Source organism: Rhipicephalus sanguineus, chromosome 2 (genome assembly GCF_013339695.2).
Source record: "Rhipicephalus sanguineus isolate Rsan-2018 chromosome 2, BIME_Rsan_1.4, whole genome shotgun sequence".
Taxonomy (NCBI): Eukaryota; Metazoa; Arthropoda; class Arachnida; order Ixodida; family Ixodidae; genus Rhipicephalus; species Rhipicephalus sanguineus.
Window position 1 is genome coordinate 38,534,840 of NC_051177.1, and position 21,912 is coordinate 38,556,751.

Sequence of the window (21,912 nt, forward strand, 5' to 3'; positions counted from 1 at the left end):
AGGGGAGCAGCAGACTGGTGCTAAGTAGCTAACTAAGTAGCTAATTACTTACACAAGTAGTATAGGTTCCTATAATGCCGCAAAGCTTACCGCGTCCTATTTTTGGCTTAGTGGTTACGCATTGCAACACTGAGGTGGTTTCTACAGCCGCCCGATCGCTACACTGCAAACGCAAACTAGCCTAATTGGGCGTTTTAAGGGCTACAATCCTCCTTAATACTACCTTCATCTGGACAGTACTACCTTAGGGTGTAATGAGGTGGGTGTAATAAAGTTCTGCGTCCTCAATTTTACTTCGTTAAGAAATTATGTGGAAGAAAGGAGGTAAATTCACTATCTGACGCCATTCGTCGAATGGAGTTCAAGAACCAAAAAACTCCCATCTCATTTTCTCTGGCATGTTTTCTCTTTTTTTTTTTTCTTTTTCGAAGCTTTCCATAATGCCTTCAGTGCTGGCGGGCATGCATGCAGCTGTGCGGGGGAAAGAAGTAAAAGAAAGAGGCGGCATGCTTCAGCTCACTAAAAATCCCTTCCACAGATAGCCCAGAGAAAGAGATATACGAGACCCTCCGAACGGCTGGAGAGGAAACGAGGAAGCCCTTTGGCCTTGGCGGCCCGCCCCCGCCAGGTCAAAAGCAAGCCAGACGAGGCGCTATTGAAGTGAAATGGGACAAAGCTTCGCGCCGCATGCGCGCGCGAAGAAAAAAAAACAGAAAAAAAGAAAGAAACGTGAGGAGGGAGTCGTTCCCGCGGCGGCGCGATCGTCGTACCAGCGCCTCGTCGTAGCAAGGCCGGCTAGGCCTTGTGAACGCCACTTCTCAAGTGATCAGCTGTGTCGGTCGTGTGTGCGCGTTTTGTGCCTGCAGCCTCACTGTGTTCTCGCCGCTGGATGTGATATGCGTGGTTTGACGACAGTGCGACATGCTGCGCTGCGAGTGCGATAATCGCGACGGCCTGTCGACTCAAGCGAGCGTGCCGCTGTGCATTACCAAGCAGATGATGGGCACCCTGCGTGCTCGGCACAGTCAGGAACAAAAATGGTAAGTAATACTGATGTTCCCTCTCTTTGCGAGCCCTTATCGTCGCTTATGCACCTGTAGATGACCTTCTGCACATTGCGTCGATTGAAAAGTGCAATGAAAAGCAAAAAAAAAAAAGAAAGAAAAGAAAATCGGCATGTCAAGCTTGCGAAATGCCCGCCAGCGCACCATGAGCGTGGCATGTGACCCATGCCGTACATTACACGCATGTCATTCATTGTTTCCATGTTACCAGCCGTCATTTATGTACGTCATACAGTCACGTCACGCTATACCAATCTTGGTATGATATCAAGTTAATCTTGGTATGATATCAAGTTAGAGAACCGGACGTGAGTGCACCAGGCTCCATGCCGTAAATGACATACATGTCGTTATTTTCATGTTACTATATGTCATTTATGTTCGTCGCACAATCACGTCACGCTATATCAATTTAGGTGTATGTCAAGCTAGCGAACCGGCCGCGAGCGCACCATGAGCGTGGCGTGTGTACATGACATGCATGTCATTATTTTCATGTTGCCAGCTGTCATTTATGTTGGACGTACAGTCACACTGCACAATACCAATTTTGGTGTATATGAAGCAGGCGAAACGGCCACTAGCACCCCCGAGTCCATGTTGTCAAAATAACGCCATACATGACAAGCGTGTCATGATTTGCATGTTAGAAACTGTCGTTTATGTGCGTCATACACTCTTGTGACGCCATACCTATTTTGGTAAATATCAAGTTGACGAAACAGTCGCAAGAGAACCAAGAGAGTGACGTGTAAATCATGTCGTTAATGAAATGCATATCATGATTTTCAGGTTAAGACCCATCATTCATGTTCTTCATGCAGTCGTGTCATGCCACACGAATTTTGGCATACATCCCATTAACGAAACACCCACACGAGCTATGAGTCGTAGGTGGCTAGATAGATAGGTAGATAGATCCGTTCAAAGTTGTAGAAGTGTTTAACAAATGCTTCGCATTTAAGTCGTTAAACTCGGATAGCAATGATGTGGGATGCACGTTTTGGAACTTCTGTGAATATCACTCATGCTTCATACGACCAGTCAATCGACCCAGGAGTGCGCCCTGATAAAGTTGTTTGCACGATATAATTTTCTTGCCTGCGATAAAGCATGAATGAGGCATGATGCTTTCAGGGAATATACATTACAGCAAAAGGCCACGGTTATCACATTGTCACATGATGGAATGTGCATAAAGGACAACTTTGTTTTCGATTTATTCTTTTCTCCAACTTCATTTGTTTGTTTTAATCCTTCGTCATCGTGTCAATTTGCGCACATTGACATGTGACAAGACCGTGCGCTCTCATTTTGCAGCATCTACCTTGGATGCAGTCAACTACCCTGGACATCTTTCTCCCGCCATGCAACTGTGAGAACCCACCGAAGCACAGATTGTCAGGAAGTGAAAAGACTTTTCGGCAACAATGTTGCATTGCACACTCTGCCCGTCTCCTGAAATAGCATATTAAGGTACATAAGCACTGTGCCTTCATACATATGCATCAAGGAACAGTGAAATAGCATATCAAGGTACATTAACATCATTAGCTTGGATTCATTTAACTAGAACGAATAAATCATGTTAAAGCTATACAATGACGGCCATATCATGTGACAGACATCTGCTAAGTGCAGTGTGTATTGTGAAGCACATGCGTTTTATGGTATTGAATGAATGGATAAATGTTTATTCCAGCAAAATACAGGAAATGGGCCTCAAGTGAAAAGCGACAATGGTAGCTTGAGAAGTGTACAAGGCCCACTAGAGCAAAAAGAGAGACAGAGCAGCGGAAACGTGTGCACGTTCAAAGGCAAAACATATACGCATACAAAAAGAAACAGGAAAGACAAAGCAGAAGAAACGTGCACATTCAAAGGCAAAACACCTACGCCATCTGCAAAGTGACAAAATCAAAAAGGGTGAACATTTACGCTAGTGAAAACAATGAAAATCAGAAAACAGTGAAAACAGAAAAGAAGGAACAGCCATTCAACGGCATGGAAGGAATGCAACTTCATTGGTCACGTATCAACAGTGGAATTTACATGTGCATATTCTTAGCCATTAGGGGATGTGCAAGGCTAATTTAACCGCATTGATATAAGTCAGCTGTTGAGTCTGTTGAACCAGATTGTTGAATCATCTTGTTTATTCCCTCTCGTTAATTTGCTGTTTTGCATTATGTTGCCATAGTTTTCAAGGTCAATACATAGTATCATGACTGTTGACACAATTTGACAAGGTGAAAGCGCTGTTATTGTGCCCAGGCCTTAGTTTATCCTCACTAGAAGTGCGCTGTTTATTTTTGCCATGGTTCAGTGCCAAGTTGCCCAATCTTCACTCCTAAGCAGAGTAGGTGCGGTTAATCAAGACCTTGCTAATATTCACAACCCTTTTAAAGTGTACTTATAATGATAACTTTACTGACATCAAAAACTACCCACATAATGGTAAACATGGCGAGAGTACACTTCTGGTGGTGTTTCGCATTTTTTTTACATCCGTTTGTTTTTCGCCCTGTGCACACGAAGTGAAACGCTCACAAGGAAATACTTAGCAGCATCTCAATGTTGTATTTATTTCGTGTTTTGACAAAATGTCTGCGATAAGGATAGTCAAGTGCGAATCTTTGGTAAGACATTCATTTTTATGTGTACAGAAATCTTAGTGGACTTCTTTTTTTGTAATTTTCAGGAATACACTTCTGGCAAAGCAGCAAGTGTTGCTTGTCCACCAGTCTGTGTTCAAGACAAGTGTATTGTGGGCATGAGTGTCGGCAGGATTTTGTCTTGGGGGTGCAAGGCAGCGTAACGTGTCGGCCTGGTGAGCAGGAGAGCATTGGTGTAGCTTGCGTGGGGTCAAGTGCTGGTGTGTCTTGATGGCGGCAGGTGCCCTTTGTGCAAACCCCTGCCGACACCCATGATTGTGGGAACACCCTGATGTGCCTCACTTTACACTATGTCGAACAGCTCGTACATCTTACCACATTTAGGCCAACACTGGTATTGATGCAGATTGTTATGCGCAATGCTGCGTGAAACGTTTCTGATATCTTGTGCATTTGAAAATTTCGCAATGTTTAAAAAGACGCTGAGTGGACCCAGTGTTATTCAGCAAACATAAGTCTTAACAGGGGCAGTTGGGTGAGTTGGTGTATATTCATAGTTAAAGAGGGTGCAAAAAAAATAACAGCACAGAGAAATCAAGGGGACAGGATGACGCGCTACTAGCAACTGAAGTTTAATCGAAACCACAGAAAGATGTAAACACACAGTACGAAAAAATTACAAGACTAAACAATCACACATCCACAGTGGAATGAAGGGGGCAGACAGGACAATGCGCTACTAGTAACTGAAGTGTAATCAAAACCACAGAAAGATATAAACACACATGACTAAAAAAGCCAAGCACATGTTCAACTTCAGTTGTTAGTAGTGTGTCGTTCCGTCCCCTTTGTTGCTATGTGTTCTGATTTCGTTTTCACGTTTTCCTTACCTATGAACTGAACTCCTGACTGTTTCACAGTCTCTATATATGTGAGGTCAATATTTATTCATCCTCATGGCATATCAAGTCCTAGGATCCAATGTGCAAAGCGAGCAGTCACTATTTACAGGAATTTTTTTATTTAGTGCCTGTGATTGCCTAATTGCAAGTTGACGTCGCAGCCATGGTGCTTGGATTATTTTCAATGTGGTAATTATGCGTAAGCCATCAAGTGAGGAATTAAGGATGGACTTTTGAGTTACAGGTGTTACAGATGGCACTAGCTGGCATAAAAACATTGAAGCATGGCTGTACTTGTTATGCATATTAGAAGTATTGGTACATTGCAGTCATGTGATTATGCCGACAAGTTCCCAAGCACACTTCCAGAAATTTACGATGGCTTCCAGGTATCTGTGAGTAAATATGTGCAGCAACATATAAAGGCAACCTTGTAATTTTGTGGGCATTGCTGAATGCTTTTATGCACCTTGGTATGTGGACCTACAGTCAACACCACAGGTCTATTTTGGGCTTTTTTGTAGGAAACTCAACTCCAAAATCATGTGCGACATGTTTTGATGTCATAGGGCAAACTAATGCAAAAAAAAACTGTACAACTGCCTGTCTACACGGTTTCATATTTCCCAAAAGTGATGCTAGCCTTATTGTACTAATTTAATTAGTTGCCTTCGTGTGTAGGCTGACACCAAGTTCCTTGGGTAGCTTATTTTTTTGGATTGTACTCACATACTGGCACGGTGAAGTGCACACGTTAGTGCGCATCATGATGAGATTTTAGACCCTACTTTCGTATTGCTTTACTGCTGTGAATTATGTATAGTGCTTAGGCTGTACTGTATATGTTGTTCCACGTATTCAGTTTTGGGAGTAGGTTCTGTGCACGGCGATGGAAATATATACCTATATCCTTACATTGACACGAGAACTGCTGCTGTTTTGATTCCAATAAAATGTTGCAACAACTGGTTCTTGTATCAATTGAAGTATGACTACTTGCCTTGCATGCAAATTGAAGAAATGAATTTGTGCTTGCAAAACAAATTGCTGAAACACTGCCTGCCCAATGTAACTGCTTGTGTTTTATTACCAAACACATTGAACAGATGATTCACAGATTAGGACACATTGTAGAAGATAGGCAACAGAAAGTTAGACAGAAAGTCATCACTGTGTTCTAACGTAGATTGGGTGATCTTTTATCAATAGTAGCATAATTGAAGGTTGCTGTTGTATATATAAAGTTTAACGCAGTGTGCAGGTGGACGAGGGAGTGCACATATGATAGTTTTTCCAGTTTTCTGCATATTTGCTACAGTCCTCGTGTTTCTGTGTTACGATTGTGAAATTCTGAATTGCAAACAAGCCAACCTCTCTGCTGCTGCGGTGAAGTAATTCAACAGAACCATATTTTCTCAAGAACAGCTGTTCCATTGAGGAAGAGGGTAATGCTTTTTTTTAATGAGTACTGCATCATCTGTCTGAGGGGAGGGCCAAGTACACATGGACGTTCACAAGCAGGGGCGTAGACAAGGGGGGCGGGGGGGTTGGGAGGGTTCAAACCCCCCCCCCGAAATTTTTCTGTTTTGCTTGCTTATATGCTTATATAGGCACACACACATACAAACGCCCGCATGAACATACATAAAGTATGGTTGAACCCCCCCCCGAAAAAAATTTCTGGCTACGCCCCTGTTCACAAGAGAGAAGTGCAAGTACATTTTTTTGTGTTATGGGAGACCTGTCACTGGTAAACTGGGGAGGTTGTCCTTGACCTTGGGGCACGCGTTAGGCCTTCGCTTTAACGCGGTGGCGTGATGCTTACCAATAAAAGCTAATTAGTAAGAAATGTAGGTAGTATCCGAGTATGAAAGCAAATAAATACTGAATATGCGTTATAGAGAAGCACTGAATGCCGTGCTAAAGCGTGCATTGCGAATAAGCGCTAATTGCGGAAATGATAAGCGTTCAGCTGCTCAGAAGGCGCTGCTGCCCCTATAGCTGCGTGCAGCTCGCGGCTGTACGCGCGCATTCAACCTGCATTCAACGCACTTTGTGTAGGCGCGTTACAATGTCCTTGTAACTCTCGAATTTTCTGCGTGTGTAATTTTCATATGCGAACGCAGGCGGTCCACACTAAAGGGTGCATTGCGAATAAGCGCTAATTGCGGAAACAGATTTTTGTTCAGCTGCTCAGAGAGCTCAGAGCGCGCTGCTGCCCCTGCGTGCAGCTCGCGGCAGTACGCGCGCATTAAATGCACTTAATGTAGGCGCGTTACAATGTTCTTCTAAGTCGGGCATCTGCGTGTGTATCTTTCATATGAGAACGCAGGCGGTCTTCGAACCGCTCATAACAGCTGCCGCATTTGGACGCGCGCAGTTCGCGGCTGCAGAAATAACGAAAATTGCTCCACAGCATACGCTCATGGAATGCACATACGTTCGCTCATCTGAAGATACCTTTGTCACGCTGGTATTCACGAATTTAGCGCGAGAGAAGAGGGCACACGTTTATAATTTTTCTAGCGGCACGACACGGTGAACCGGAGAATTCGGAGCCGAGGGTGTTTACGTCGATCGGCTCGGCTTGCATGACGCCCCACAAATTATGTATTGACCTTCCGCAAGAGCAAACACACGCCGATGGTACAAGAACAGAAGTTCGAAGTTGTGCCGACGGGTTACCAGCCGCTTTGCACATACATTGGTACATATATAAGCCCACGAAAAAAGCAAGCTTTCTAGTGGTGGCGCTGTGGTGTAATGGTTATAGTGCTTGCTTTGAGTGCGTGTGGTCGCGAGTTCGATTCCTGTGTCGTGCGTACTTGTATGCAAATGTCATGTTTGTGCATGAATACTTTGGTGTCCGTTTTCTATTATGTCCTAGTGATGAATAGTAGCGGGAATTGGCCGGTAAACGTAATATAGTGCCTAAAATATACTTTTTTTTTATTTCGCGACCGCTCTAGGGCCTCGTATAAAAGGAGGTTTTAACAGCTCTCAAAAGAAGGAGAAAAACTCTCAATGCGCTCTGTTCAAGCCCCCAAAATGGCTTACATAAAAACACCAACTTTACCTCCAAAAGGAGGCTTTAAAAGCTCTCAAAAGAACCAGAAAAACTTCCAATGCGCTCCGTTCAAGCCCTCAAAATGAGTTCAATAAAAACACAAATTTACCTCCTTAGTTCCGTCTAATCACTGCCTTAAAGGATGTAAATAAAACCTCCTTTTGAACCTCTTTTCGAAGGGGGTTTTGCGTAGTACCTTTCGGATGCACGTTATGCGTCGAGCCCGAAACTCCCTAAAAGGCTCAAACCCGTTTGCAGTGTACGAGGCTAGTAAAAACATCTCTTTATATCACCCTGCCTGTGAAATTTGTGCAATCTCTCAACATTTGCCAGCGACTCCGCGTTCCTTTTCAGCCGTCAATTATTGCGTCATTAGATTCTCTGACGTTCGCTGTATTGCTAAGTTAATCACCCAGACTCTTTCGCTGTATAGTGGAGCAATTAGCTTCTGCAGCGTGTGTTTAAGCCGAGCTACGCGTTGCGACATTGCCAAGCGAAGCTCCCGTTTTTTTTTTTTATGTAATACTCGTTGTCGGGTTAATATCTCTCTAGTCCTTGCGCTTAATCAGATCGTTTTTCAATTTGCGCAATATTAATACGCCGCCGTCCGCACCTCATACTTAACACCAGAGCATCATATACATTGTGCTCCCTGACTAAGATGGATACTTGCCAGCGCAATGCAGAAAAATCAAAAACTAACCGAAGCGCATTTTTAGTCATTCTTTTTTAGCTCCGTTTTTATCGTGCTTTATTACTCACCGTTTGACGGCGCATATTTTTAGCAAGAGGCACTGACAGACCATGTGACCACATTAAACTTTTACGATGATCACCCAGCAGAATTACTCATTAATTTTTAAGATAAACTAATAAATATAGTAACCGTGCGACTTACACGGCTTTAAAACCAGATGGGCTTCATTTTCTGGCGTTTACGTAAGAACGCGAATGATCAAGATGGATATGGACGGGTAGCTTCAGCGTATCAGCGTAATTAACATCCCATTATTTATTTAATTTTCACTTTTCAGGGAGGATTGCGACAGCCTTCGTGGGAGTCTATCGTTATCACGCTAGTTACAGTAACTGTAATCCCGACTCAAACTTCGAGTCGTCTTCCCTGAGTGTGTCTGCGCAATCGTAGTGTCTGCCGCCTGAATACTTGAGAGCACCCATGTGTCCACCGGTGACCTCTTTGAAATAAGCAGTGAAAAAATATGTATAAATTAGAAAGCCCACCTATAATGGATTCCGGGCCTAGTCCATGCGAGTTGGTTTATTAAGATAGTGCTTATCGCAGTGTTGCTGAAAACAAAGCGAGAAGCCTCTAAGTAGATTACTCGAGAGATTAGCTGATGAAATGCAATTTGTGAGTGGCACAGGAAGTAATATTGCTACATCGCCGTCATCGAGTTCTCACTAAATTAGAAAAGCCTTCGGACAAACTCAAGTTTAAAATAATTTGTTTTATATGCACCTATAGTTGACGAAGAATGCACCTTGTAACGACGTTACATCTTCGGAGATGTTGTGCGAACAGGAGAACATTAAAACATGAAATGAAAAAAAAGAAAAAGATAGAAACAAGAATCCCACACAGCTTAGTAAAGAATTCAAGACATTGGTCAAAAATTGACAGTGAAAACCACACCATCTCCCGCGAAAGGGGATCATGAGGCGATGCGAAGCAGCGTTTCGGCATGTCGAGCCTGCGTTTCAGAGGGGAAGTGGAGTGGGGGAGGAGAGAGGGGTAGGGAAAAGGGGGAGGGGATGTGGAGAGGGAGAAAGTGGGAGAGGGGAGAGGAAGGAAAGAGGGCGAAGTGGGAGAGGGTTCGCGCATGCGCAGTAAGGGTGGTCACGCCACACACCACCACCACCACCGGTTTGAACTCCGCCATAAGATGTTTCGCATCTAATAATGCTGATATCAAAAGCCTAATACTTCAGATATCACGTGTAAAGCTTAATTCTGCAACAGATTTGTCAACGTTCCTTACTACTAGCACTAACCGCAGCATCATACTACCCTGTAATGTGTAGCTTTATGTCATGGCAATATTTTGCTTCGTATTCTAAAACTACCAACTTTGAGTCTTGGCAGTCCAACTTTCTGCACATTTTAAACCACCCTTAGGATACTCTACCGGAGAAGAATAGAGGTATACGAGAAACACGCAACGTGATTAAGAGCGCTTAAATAAAAAACCGTAGAAAAAATGGCAATCTGATATCGATGGCAGCTGTGCCATCTTGTGTAGAGCATCGTTTTATCGTATAATTATTTGCGGTGGCTCGTTTCCATTATTTTTTCTGGGAGTTCCCGCCATGAGAGTTTGTAGCGGGCAGTCGTGGGTGTTGCCTAGTTAGACTAAAAAGCACTGAAGAGAAGGGAACGCACACCATTCAAGCACGCTCCTTGCCATAATTACGAAGAAGATTGAGAAAATGTGCTATGCTGACTCCTTAATTTCTAACGCAACCAAGTCTAGGCAATATCTGGACAACATTCAATACATCTTATACTACTGTAAAGCTCTCCGAGTACTTGCCTAGAGGGCGCGATTGGCACAAACTAGACAGCTTCAGTTCTGGTTCAGAGACACTCCTACGCCAAGCTTTTATTTTTTTTTATTATGCGACACAATGTACCATGGTCACATTAAATGATATCTTGGTACTTTCAAGTAAAGCTGCCCTCTTCTCCCTTTGATAACAGTAGCAATGTAGACAATGCACGAACATAGAGTTCAGCATGCCCCCTGTACGCCCATTATACGCATAACACTTATGGAGTTAAGTTCAACATAAACTATCCTGTTAGTTACGAAACCGTATATTCCTTTTCCGGTTAACCTACCTGCTTTTCCGTATTACACTTCTCTCTCTCTCTCTGTCTCTCTCTATGGTATTTAACCTCTCAATATTGCACGATTAATGCCATTGGCAAAAGCTTCGGATTATTTGCCTCGACTTGAGCTCCTTAACGTGCACGTAAAGCAAAGCGCGCAATCACTTTTGTAGTTCACTAGCACTGGCGTGCGGCCGCTGTAACCGGGTATCAAACCAATGGCATATTGCGCAACATCACACTAAAGCTACTAAGACAACGCGGTGTGTAACAATGGCAAGAGACGGTGTACCGAACCGGCTTTGTACTCACGGATCTTATATATCTTAACAAGTGCAAAGGAGCAAACACACAAGGAATAGACACGTAAACAGGGACGGGCGCTAGACATACACTGAAAGTTTACTGAGAGTAAACTTTCGGTTAATGTCTAGCTCCCGTCCTGTTTACATATCTCTTCCATGTGTGTTTTCAGATGCGAAGCAGCTTTCGCGCTGGGCTGTGTCCGTAGTTCCATTGGCGACCGTCCCACATAGCACAGCCATCTGAGCGCGCGCTCGCGCCAAGGAGAAGTCTTCTTCCTCTTGTTCTTCGACCGCCTTGATGATGATACGTGCAAACCAATTTAGGGACCCGGGCTGCCGTATGCTTTCCTAGCTTGGCGTAACGCACACAAAACCATGTGTGCTGGCACGCGCTAGCGCGTTCGGTCCTGTGTAAGAGGCTGGGCAAGACGCTGTGGCCTCTCCCCCTTACACTCTCTCAGCAATCACGTGATGGCGTCGGGGAACGAGATTCTGCAGACGCGCGATGAACCCGCGTGGCGTGCTCCAACAAGAGTTCGGGACGAGTAGCAGCAACAGCAACTACAGTGATTCCACGGTGTGCTCCACATGCAAGGACGCGTTAACATCGGGCAAGGTGCCCGTGATGAACGGAATTAAGTCGCCCATGCGCTGCTTCGCATCCCCACATGGTTCCTTTTAATGGGAGATAGTGTAATTTTTTCCTTTACGCTTGTTAAGATGTAACAGCTCACTTTTCTTTCTCGCCTTACCCATTCGCCAGTGCACGGTAGCAAACCAGATATGTCTTCTGGTTAACCTCCCTACCTTTCCGCATTTCATTTCTCTCTCTCTCTCTATAAGCTCAGTTGCCACAAACTAGCCAAATCTATGCATTGAATAATTTGTATTCACTTGCAGATGTGGCGCCGTTCCTGACGTCCGTCTTCGACGAGCAGACGTTGCAGCCCGGGGAGTTGGTGTCTCTCCGCTGTTCGGCGGCCGGCAACCCGTTGCCGCAGGTCACCTGGACTCTGGACGACGCACCAGTGCCGGACTTCCATCGCTTTCGCGTGGGCGACTTCGTGACCGCCGACTCCGTGGTCGTGAGCTTTGTCAATATCACCGAGCTGAGAGTCGAGGACGGTGGTCTGTACGCCTGCGCCGCGGCGAATGCCGTCGGCGAAGCTCGGCACGGCGCCCGCGTGAACGTGCACGGCCCTCCCGTCATCCGACCCATGGGAAACGTCTCCGTCGTCGCCGGCACTACGCTAAGGGTGGTTTGCCCCGTCGCGGGCTACCCCATACACAGCGTCGTGTGGTTCAAAGGTGCGAATGGGAGAGTGTCTGTTGGTTGGCTGTTGTTTAGTAGCCTGGCGCAGTCCACCTCGGGGGATCGGCCATAAAATAAAACGGGCAGTAGCTTGTTTTAGAAATCAAATTGTATCATATTGTAAATATGTTTATAAATAGATCGTTTACAAAATAACTCATTGATATAATTAAGGGAAACAGAAGAAATAATAAGCTAATATGGTTGTAAAAGAAACGGAAAGTAGATAACCTTAACATTCAATTCGTTTTGTCTCACGTAGGAAATCACATACGGCATCGCAAACGTTCTTGTGGCTAAAACACAGTACGGTTGCACCAACTCGACAATACGGTCCTATGGTAATAATTAGAGTGGATAAAGCTGACAACCAAATTGGTCATTTAGACCGGTCGTGTCTCTGTCATATACTTAGCAATCACGTACAGTAAAACCCTACCTTATAATGCCATTTCCCGGTCTTTTCTATTTACGTCCGTGCGCCATTTTCGTTACAGTGTGAATGATGTTCTATACCACTACCCATCAGTCTGTCCTACTAAAACAGTCAGTGTTTCATAAGCTGCAACAACTGCTTCTTTTTTCTTTGCATGAACGTTACCTTGCCCTGTGGAGCCGGTGTTTACGCCGCTACATATTTGATAAGCAAGACATAAGTACACAAGGTTGTCACTCGCAACGTACTTAGTCTAGTGAGTACATTACAAGCGTTCGTTGCCGATGTTATTTTTAAGCTGCAGTGCCTCTGCAATGTCGACTGCTTGCTTTCTTTTCTATTTATGTTCACTATCTCTAGCCACGTTTATGATGTCTCGCAACACAATGGCAGTAGGGTATATGTGAATAAACAACAGATCATTCCTTAATTAAGACGAAGACAACGGAGGCAACTTCCCTCCATTCCTTTCTCCATAACTGTTGTACTGCTCACCTGCCACGAGTTAACGAGATCCGGGCGCATACGTTAGACGCAGGATTACACCGAAAGTTGTTCTCGCGAACATATCTGACTTGCATACGACGTAGGTCACACGACTTTCATACAACGTAGAGTCGGCGTTTGTGTTATCTTCACTTCGCTCTCGTGTCCGTGTTTGCACGCCCAGTCCTTCAACGCGAATACCTACCAACTACCTCAGCTCTCTGTTATTCTATACGTATGTTCCCGTTAACCCGCGTTATCCTTAGCCTCACGATATCTGCCACGTTGTCGCTTGTTTCTCTTTTGGTACGTGTTGACGCCAGCAGCTTTGCTGGGTGTAGACGTGGTGAAGCGTGCGTACGCCAGCAGCCTTGTTGGGTGAAGCTTCTTCACACCTTCCGGTTCGCAGGCGACGCCCAGCTGCCGACCAACCACCGACAGCAGATAGCGCAGAGCTCGCTAAGCGTACACAACGTGCAGCGGGCCTCTGATGAGGGAGAATACTCGTGCCTGGCCCGCAGCGGGAACCTCACCGCACGTGGCAACACCTTCGTCAGGGTCCGAGGTAATTACACTCTGCACAGCCCCCACCCTCCCCCACTCCAGGTTAGGGGTGGCCCTTCCCCCTCGCTGAGCCACGAACGCACGAAAGAAGAAACCTAAAAAACCACACGCGGCTCGTTGCCTACCACCACGTACCTCCGTGAATGTACTGACGTGGAAGGTTATTTCTTTTCTCTTCACTGCTCCCGCAATAAAGAAGAAGAAGAGAGAAAGACGTGAGAGATAAATTTCGAAGCAGCGCCGGCGCTCCGTAAATTATTCATTCCACGTAATTTCAAAGGGAGGCTCAGAATGTTTTCGTTGTTTCGTTCTTTATTTAGAACGTTATTAACGCCGCGTCTGTCCTCTTCAAAATTGCTCTCATCAACTAAGGGAAGCAAGAGATACGGCGTCCCCGCTTTGATACGACGCAGGTGCCCTAATTTATTGCGAAGGTGACGCGCCTTCCCTCCCCCGTGTGTTGTGCGACTCGTATAGTGGTAACAGATGTGGATTTTAGCATTTCGAGGCAGCAAGAAAAATGCTAATGCGCGGAACATTCTTTTTTTTTACCACGAAAGAAAGGGGGTTATACAGGCAGGCGTTTGGGTTTTTAATCTCAGCTGCTTTGTCCTCATTGTCGGTGACGCTCTTATGGTTCCGTTTTATCCTCCCTACGCGAACGCCAGTCGTCTATATACATCAAACCTATTTGCATACGAGAAGAGGAAGGATTGTGCAGGTTTTTCCTCGCTTCCTCTTAACGCTAACCCGGAGTTACTATGGGAACTTCCTATTAAGGCAGACGGGAGGTGGCACGTATTCCAGAATAAGAATAAAAGTGCATAGAAGAAAAAAAAATAATTTTATATGACGTGTTTTTTTGTTTGTTTTTGTTTTTAAGAGCAGGTACAAGACAAATATGTTAACAGTATGTGGCCGGAGCGTTATTGATAACAACGTTCTTAGCTATGTTTCATAAACCAATATTGCGCCGCTTGGACCCTTCGTTTATCTATATTTAAACCTAAGTGCGTCGCATACTGCTCAGTACCGGCAAAGGACAATTTAATGCAGACATATCTGAATTCATAATTGCTGTCTTAGAGGAATAGCGTAAGTGGCAGTATGTTACTAGCGCGCGAAGAAGCATTAAATGTTGCCGTCTTTTTCGACTGGTTTATTTTGCTGTCTTGAAGCTGTAGGTTGGGATATTAGGAACGTATGTCGTAACGTATACTTCTGACGGTTAATTTTATCTCCCTGGTGTTTTCTAACGTGCGCTATCCCATTATGTTAGCGTGGATAACCAGCTGCCACGTTCAGGAATAGATCGTCAGATGGCGCTTAACGTGGCGTCTTTGCCAGCCCGTGCATCTGCAGAAGGTAATCCCTGAGCTCTGCATCATTGTTGTTGGTATACTTTAGTTGATTAACGGAAGCTCGTGAGAGAAGAAGTAGAATTTATGTCTTAGCGAAGCGCAATTTAGGCACGTTTGCTTTCTCTTACTCCTACAGTTACCTTATCGCAGACGCTCTGAAGAACTCGACTGCCGACCCCAAGGTCGCGGGATCGAATCCCGGCCGCAGCCGCCGCGTTTTAGGTGCAGGCGAAAATGCTTGAGGCCCGTGTACTTAGATTTAGGCGCACGTTAAAGAACCCCAGGCGGTCGAAATTTCCGGAGCCCTGCACTACGCTGCCTCTCATAATCATATCTTGGTTTTGGGACGTTAAAACCGAACTATTATTACTGAGGCTCTGAAGAAATTATTGAATCGTCAATTCAACCAGAACTGCACAGGTTGAATGCCACAAACTAGATTTGAATGCAATGAAGCTTGGTAGATTACCGCCCTGGAGAGGCGTTGGTTCCGGGTTTATTGCCCGGACCAGTACGAATTTTTCGCCGACTAAGAGACTTTCTTTGTGAGAACTCCGTGTGGATTTCCTTGCGTCTTTGTCATTTTTTTTTCCTTTCGCGGATAGACAGCTGTCAAAAGCCCAAATTTTGCATTTAGTATTCGAGCCACTGCAGCGAATATCGGGATGCCATAGATCAGCCAGTTATGTCATTTTCCGCAGTACGAACTCCGACGCTTCTCCCCTCCCATTCTCTCTGGATGCTTTGGAACCATCTAAACATAGGTAGCAAATATTTCTTAACTGAGGGTGCGTCACTCACTGGCGCAAAACGTTAATTCCTCGCTGCTGCAATTTCGAAATGCACCTTCATGCGCCACTCTTAGGACAGTCTTCACTTGTGCTGTGCATCCTCTTGCGAGTTATACACGGAACAAAACGCAATGGTCCGCACCCTGAAAAAGGGTGCTCTTACCTACTATACATATAAAGACGCCCTTTTCCCCGGAGGGTATGCGGCAACGAGGAAGAGAGTGCAACGTCTGCTGACCACCTTCCTGTGAGAGACGGCACTAACCAGCAGCTGGTGACACAACCATGCTATCAACTCATGAGAGGCTCTGAAGAAATAACTGCCGGCTTCGTATGCCAGGCTAACCTCACCTATTGCAACACCACCACCACCGCCCACCATCATTTACTGCCTTTTCTTTTCCTGTGGGTCCGTTTTAGTTATGCACTGCATAGACAGCAAACCTGACGTTCGTTTTCTCCACCTCCCTAGCTCTTCTGTGTCTGCTTCCATACTCTTTCGTAGCTTTGAGTTTAAATCTTCAGAGCGTTCTTTCAGGCTTTCAGACGTACCCAAGTTTGCAGTCGCTTGAGCTAACGCTCACCGCCACTCTTTTCCGTTTACACATTATGCAAGCCCGCTTCGAGAAAACGCGTTCGACGCATACGAACCGGCATTGACTTTCAACAGGGTGCTGTGTATAGGCGCCGCGTTAACGGCAACAAACCTGCCAGTTGTTTGGATACGTCGGATTTTGCTAGACAGAATCTCGACAAAAGACGTGCCAACCCCGACCTGCTTGCATGCCGGCTACCCGACGTTTTCCATAAAACATCAGCCCGGTGCTTTCTTTTACCTAGTTTTTTTTTCCACGTCACAACCTTATCTATAAGCCCGGCGCGGCGATTAAAAAAACTACAAGCATAATGTGACAAGAAGGATAGGCGCTCGCAAAAATTCCCGACGCTTGGGATCCCCGCACACGCTTTCGTATCCAAGCGCGTGGCACGGTTAGGTACAGCAAACGCTCAGTATTCCGGTGCAGGCCAGCCTTAAACGACGGGAAAAATGGGGGCTTAATGCCTACGCTGCTGCCCAAGCGAGTAGAAGACGAGTCTTGAAGAAGGACGGGGGTTGCATGGAAGGGAGGGTCGGGGGTCTCAGGCGCCACAAGTTCTTTAAGAGGTTGCGTTCCTATGGGGAAAAAGAGAGGCCGTTTTGCCGCTCCGTTTGCCCGTTTCTTCTCCCTCTACAGCGACAACCCCTGGAGGCCCGCCTCGAGGCTTCTACGACGCCTTGTGGCTCGGGGATTTCGAAGCGAGCTCCGGTCGAGACGTGAAGACGTTGCCCCCTCTCCGCCATCTCCAAGCATACCCACATCCCCCCATACCGACCTCCTTCACACGTGGAATTACTCCTTTCCGTCCGGCCCCTTCCCGAATTCTTCCCGTATTCCCTTTTCGTCCCGCCACTCTTCTAGGAGCCCCGTCGCTCTTCAAACGGCGCTGTCCCTTTTCTTTTTTCTATGCCATGGTGAGAGTTAAGATCGGTTTCGAAGTCACGTTTTTCGTACGTGTGCGTGCTTTCGAACGAGTCCCGAGCGAGATCCGGAGAAAAAAGAAGCCGGTGTGATTTGCTCGGCGAAAGTGCTACGGCAGCCGCTGGGCAAGGAGACCGCCTACCGTATCGAGCCTACTTCGATTTGTTTGTAGAACGATCGAGTTTGCGTGGTAATGTTGCTTCAATGTAGAGACATAACCGGTGAGGAGAAGCAAAAGTCACACTTTCGTCCGAAAGACATCGATAGCGGTGATGAGAATTGATAGCAATAACAATGTATCAGACACCTGCATCAATCGAGGGGTGCTATACAGGATGGCCCGAGCTTCTCGGGCACACGAGCTTGCTCCGAGCTCGCATTACGGCGGTCATGACAGGAAGACAGTGCGGAGCACGCGATAGCAGCGTTCATAAAAACTGCTACAAGAAGGAGCATGGCGTCACAAACGCATGTGCGGCATTTGCGGCGGTTTTGAAAGGAACGCCGCGTGCGAACTCCTCAGCACCGCCACTCAGTCAACATTTTGAAAGTGCAGCGATGTCAGCGTGATTGTCGTGCTATCTTTTTGCCAACTAATCATCGCGCCTCCCATAGGCGTGTTCGTGGGCGTTTGTCCTCTTTCGGAAAATTCTTTCGTTCCACCTGCAGCATGGAAATTTCTACTCTCGAAGGCAACAAGGGCGCACACGCAGCACTCCGGTGCAGCCCGTTTCGCTTCTCTGGAATATTACAGATAAATATATGGACAGGTCACTGCTATACTTACATTACACGCCTGAAGATTTTTCTGTAGTAAGGAATCGGGAGAAACAATGTCTCCACGCCGCAAATCCCACCAGGGGCGCTTGCTTCGTGACTGTGAGTGGTACGTCGAGAGCGCGGTGAAATTGAATGCGAGACACCGTAGCCACGTCATGATATAACCTTTAGTTCTTCGTGCGTGTGTGCATAGTCTGCGCGATTAAGCTGATGGATGAATCGTGCCGTTCGCTAGCGTTGCGCCGTGAGCACTGCTCCTTGGCAAGAGCAAACGCGGTTGGCGGACCCGATATTCGCCGCGGACGTCTGTCAATCAAATTGATTGACGTGCGAACTCGGGCACAAACTCGTTGATTCTGAAAAGGCCCCAGTTCAACTCGTGACTGTCATAGTGTCGGCGTGCCTGTCAAGTGTTTCATGCGGTGGACGCTACTCAGCAGCTTCTTTGCATATAAAATAATTTGGTCTGCTTGCACTACTTGTGCAAGGCTGCGGCCATCGAAGGAGCTTGTGGTCACCTAGCTTCTTCCAGCTTATTACGTGGCTCGTCTACTCAGTATGCTTAATCTGCTTCGGAGTAATCACCGTGTCAGTTTGGTCTCAATACTGGTGCTATTGATTAGCTGGGCCTAATTACCATGGCAGTGAATAGTTATGTCTTAATTGGTCATGGTTTAATAACACGACAATATTAATCAGATTTCATTACCATGGTTTTAATTAGCACGAATGTCGTTAACATAATGCTAATTAGAGTAATCCCAATTACCGCGTACTTGTTGAGGAAGTTCCTGTTTAGCTTGGTTTGAATTACCGTACTCCTAATTAGCGTCGTGTTAACTTGCGTGGTCCTAATTAGCTCGGCCTTAACTAACGTGATATTGAATAGTCCTGTTTTGATTGTTAAGTTTTAATTACCACGACATTACTTACCCAGGTTTTATTCGCAAGGTCCTGAATAGTACAGAGGTAATTAGATTATCCTAATTAGCACTGTACTAATTAACACGATCTCGGTGAGTAATGTCTTCATTATCTTGGTTTTATTTACACGCTCCTAATTAGCGTCGCGTCAATTAGCATGATCTTAAGTAGTTCGTTCTTAGCTTTACACGGCTTCATTAGCATGGTCTTAGTAAGACATGGCTTAATTAGCTCGGTCTTAGCATGACGAAGAGGGTGCGCCGAGCAATGTGCTAGAATGAACAGGCCGAAAATGGTGATTATGCACGTGGCCTCGGCGATTAGCTCTAGCCGCGGTGTTGTAAGGCGCTCAGTCGGAAATAATCTCAGAGGCCATGGATCTGGTTATTCTAAAGGATACTTAGGGCAGACATCAAACGCTTGAAAATGGATTCAAACGGCCGGCGCACACATAAAAAAATTCACAGTTTCGCCGCAACGGCGAAGCAATGATTGCGATAGGAATCAGGGGCGTAGCCAGGGGGGGTTGGGGGGTTCAACCCTCCCCCCCTCCCCCGAAATTTTTCAGTTTTGCTTGCGTACACGCGCACATACAAACGCACTCACGAACATACATAGAGTATGGTCGAACCCCCCCCCCCCCCCCCCGAAAAAATTTTCTGGCTACGCCCCTGATAGCAATAAATTTTAATGTAACGCGAAGAACGGAAAGCAGCTCGAAACTGCCAGCGCATCGCTCGAGCCCAAAGGACGCACGAAAAGAACGCACAAAGGACGAGCGCGAACTAATGCCTCACAGCTCGACACTTGAAGCGCACTGCTCAAACATAAAGCAGGACGCACGAAACAAACGAACAGGTACACACAAGACGAGCGCGAACTAATTGTCACAGTTGTTACTTATTTCTGTTTGAACAGCGCGCTCCTTTCGCAAACGCGGCCGCTGCAGCGAGCGAAGCGAAGCACCCCACCGGCCGCCCCTCTTTTTTGGAGATAAGCGCACGAAAGCGACGACGCCCTGAAGAGCGAACAGCAACGGCTTGCGCAGGGCTGGGGCGACGATTGGCGCGCAACACGCGCGCACGTCGCGCCATCTATGTGGCCACTAAAAAAGCATGCTGAATTACATGGTGTATATAAATAGCTCGCCGTTAGCAGGCTGAGAGACGGTGCGGTCGTGGCCTAACGTCTAACGTGGCGGGCTGCGAAGCGAGTGGTCGCCCGTTCGATTCCGCGCGTCGGAAAGAATTTCTTAATTATTTTTCTTTGTGGCCTTTCTATATATACATACTTATACACATACGGTGAATGACGGCGACGGGGACGGACATTTTCCAGCCGAGACTGTCCATATAATTGATAAAAATATAGTTAGTAGAGCTTTCTGTCACTTTTCCTATATGGGCGCACTTCTGCATTCAGTGACGACAAACAAATGAAAGAAGGTGCCTCTAGTTTGAAGACACCACCCAACCTTCTCGACCGCCCTTGACGTGACGGCGCGTTCCATCGTAACCAAAGGAACGTAGCGCGCGCTGAGGGATGGATTTCACCTTTACAGTACTGTTAGCTCGTTCAAAAGGGGATGTCGCCAGAGCTCGGAAAGATTCCGAGTTTCACCAAACTCGGGCCATCCTGCATAGCACCCGAGGTCGCTAGTTTTATCGGCCACGTACTTATCAGTGAGCGTCAGCGTACGTATCAGTTAACAAGCGGGATGTCACGTTCGCACAGGGAACCACGAGCACGAGTTAGTCGCTGGTTTGAAAAAACAGTCGTTAGCAGTGCTGACGGTTAGCTGGCTCTCCCGCGGTCCATCTCATCAGGCTCCTTCCATGTAAATAAACTGAAAATATTTTTTGTACATTTCAGTGCCTCCCGTTATTGACAGCCAGATGCTTCCTGACGTGCTGACGGCGAACGAAGGCATGAACGTGAAAATGCTGTGCAGCGTGGTCCAAGGAGACCCGCCCATCACTTTGCGCTGGACACGCGGCGGTCGCACCGTGGCGCGCAGTGCGTCCGTGTCTCTGCAGAGCCTCGAGGACTCCTCCGTGCTGACGATGAAAGGCGTGTCCATGCGGGACTCCGGAAACTACACCTGCGAGGCGTCCAACAGGGCGCTGACAGTCAACAGGACTGTCTCCCTTGTCGTCAACGGTACGTTTACGTTAACCGCGTCTTCTTTGGTACAAGCCTTGTAGTTTACGTGTGTGTTCTAAAGATGCAAGTTTGTAATAAATCAGTGTTCAGACTTAACGTTGATATGAACGAAGGAAGCGAAATTTTTTCGAGGTGCTCGTTTCTTAGGCACAACCCAATGAATCCAACAGACGAGTGAGCCAGCGAAAGCACAGGGGACTTTAATTATTGTCTTTTAACAGTAGTGAAGTAATTGTGACGCAAGTTGAAATGAATTCAACTGGACGAAAAATCACCCTTTCCGTCGGTGGGGTCCGAACCCACAACCTTGGAATTGTACATCCTATGCTCTACCAATTGAACTACGACGAAAGGCGATCCCCCGTCCACTTCGTTGGATATTTCTGTACTTGTAATTCCTGGAAGTATTTGTGTGGTTTTCTTTTGGAAAGATCAATTCCTTTAAGATTTCGTTATTTCATGTGCCCAAAGAGAGCTTGAACAACGGACCGCGGTTCGCCAGGGTCTGTTGCGCTAGTGGTTGCGGTGCTCGGCTGCTGACCCGAACGAGGCGGGTTCGATCCCGGCCACGGCGGTGGCACTCCGATGAATGCGAAATGCCAGACGCTCGTGTACTGTGTAATGTCAGTGCACGTTAAAGAACACTAGATGGTTGAAAAATTTCCGAGGCCTTCCCCCACGGCGTGTAGTGTAGTGGTTTGGCACGTGAAATGTATTCTATTAAGAACGAACCGGGCTGCTATTCTGACAGATACAAAATGCACCAATTGC

At 46.4% G+C, this 21,912-nt stretch overlaps 1 protein-coding gene across 1 annotated transcript in view; it reads left to right on the plus strand.

The window, feature by feature from the left end:
- Positions 1-21,912, plus strand: part of LOC119382786 (Down syndrome cell adhesion molecule-like protein Dscam2) — a 291,338-nt gene that overhangs the window by 204,680 nt on the left and 64,746 nt on the right. Inside the window, exons 9-11 of the mRNA XM_037650632.2 lie at positions 11,705-12,112; positions 13,448-13,603; positions 20,851-21,138. Of these exons, the coding sequence (XP_037506560.1) occupies positions 11,705-12,112; positions 13,448-13,603; positions 20,851-21,138 (852 nt within the window). The remainder of the gene's footprint in view (positions 1-11,704; positions 12,113-13,447; positions 13,604-20,850; positions 21,139-21,912) is intronic.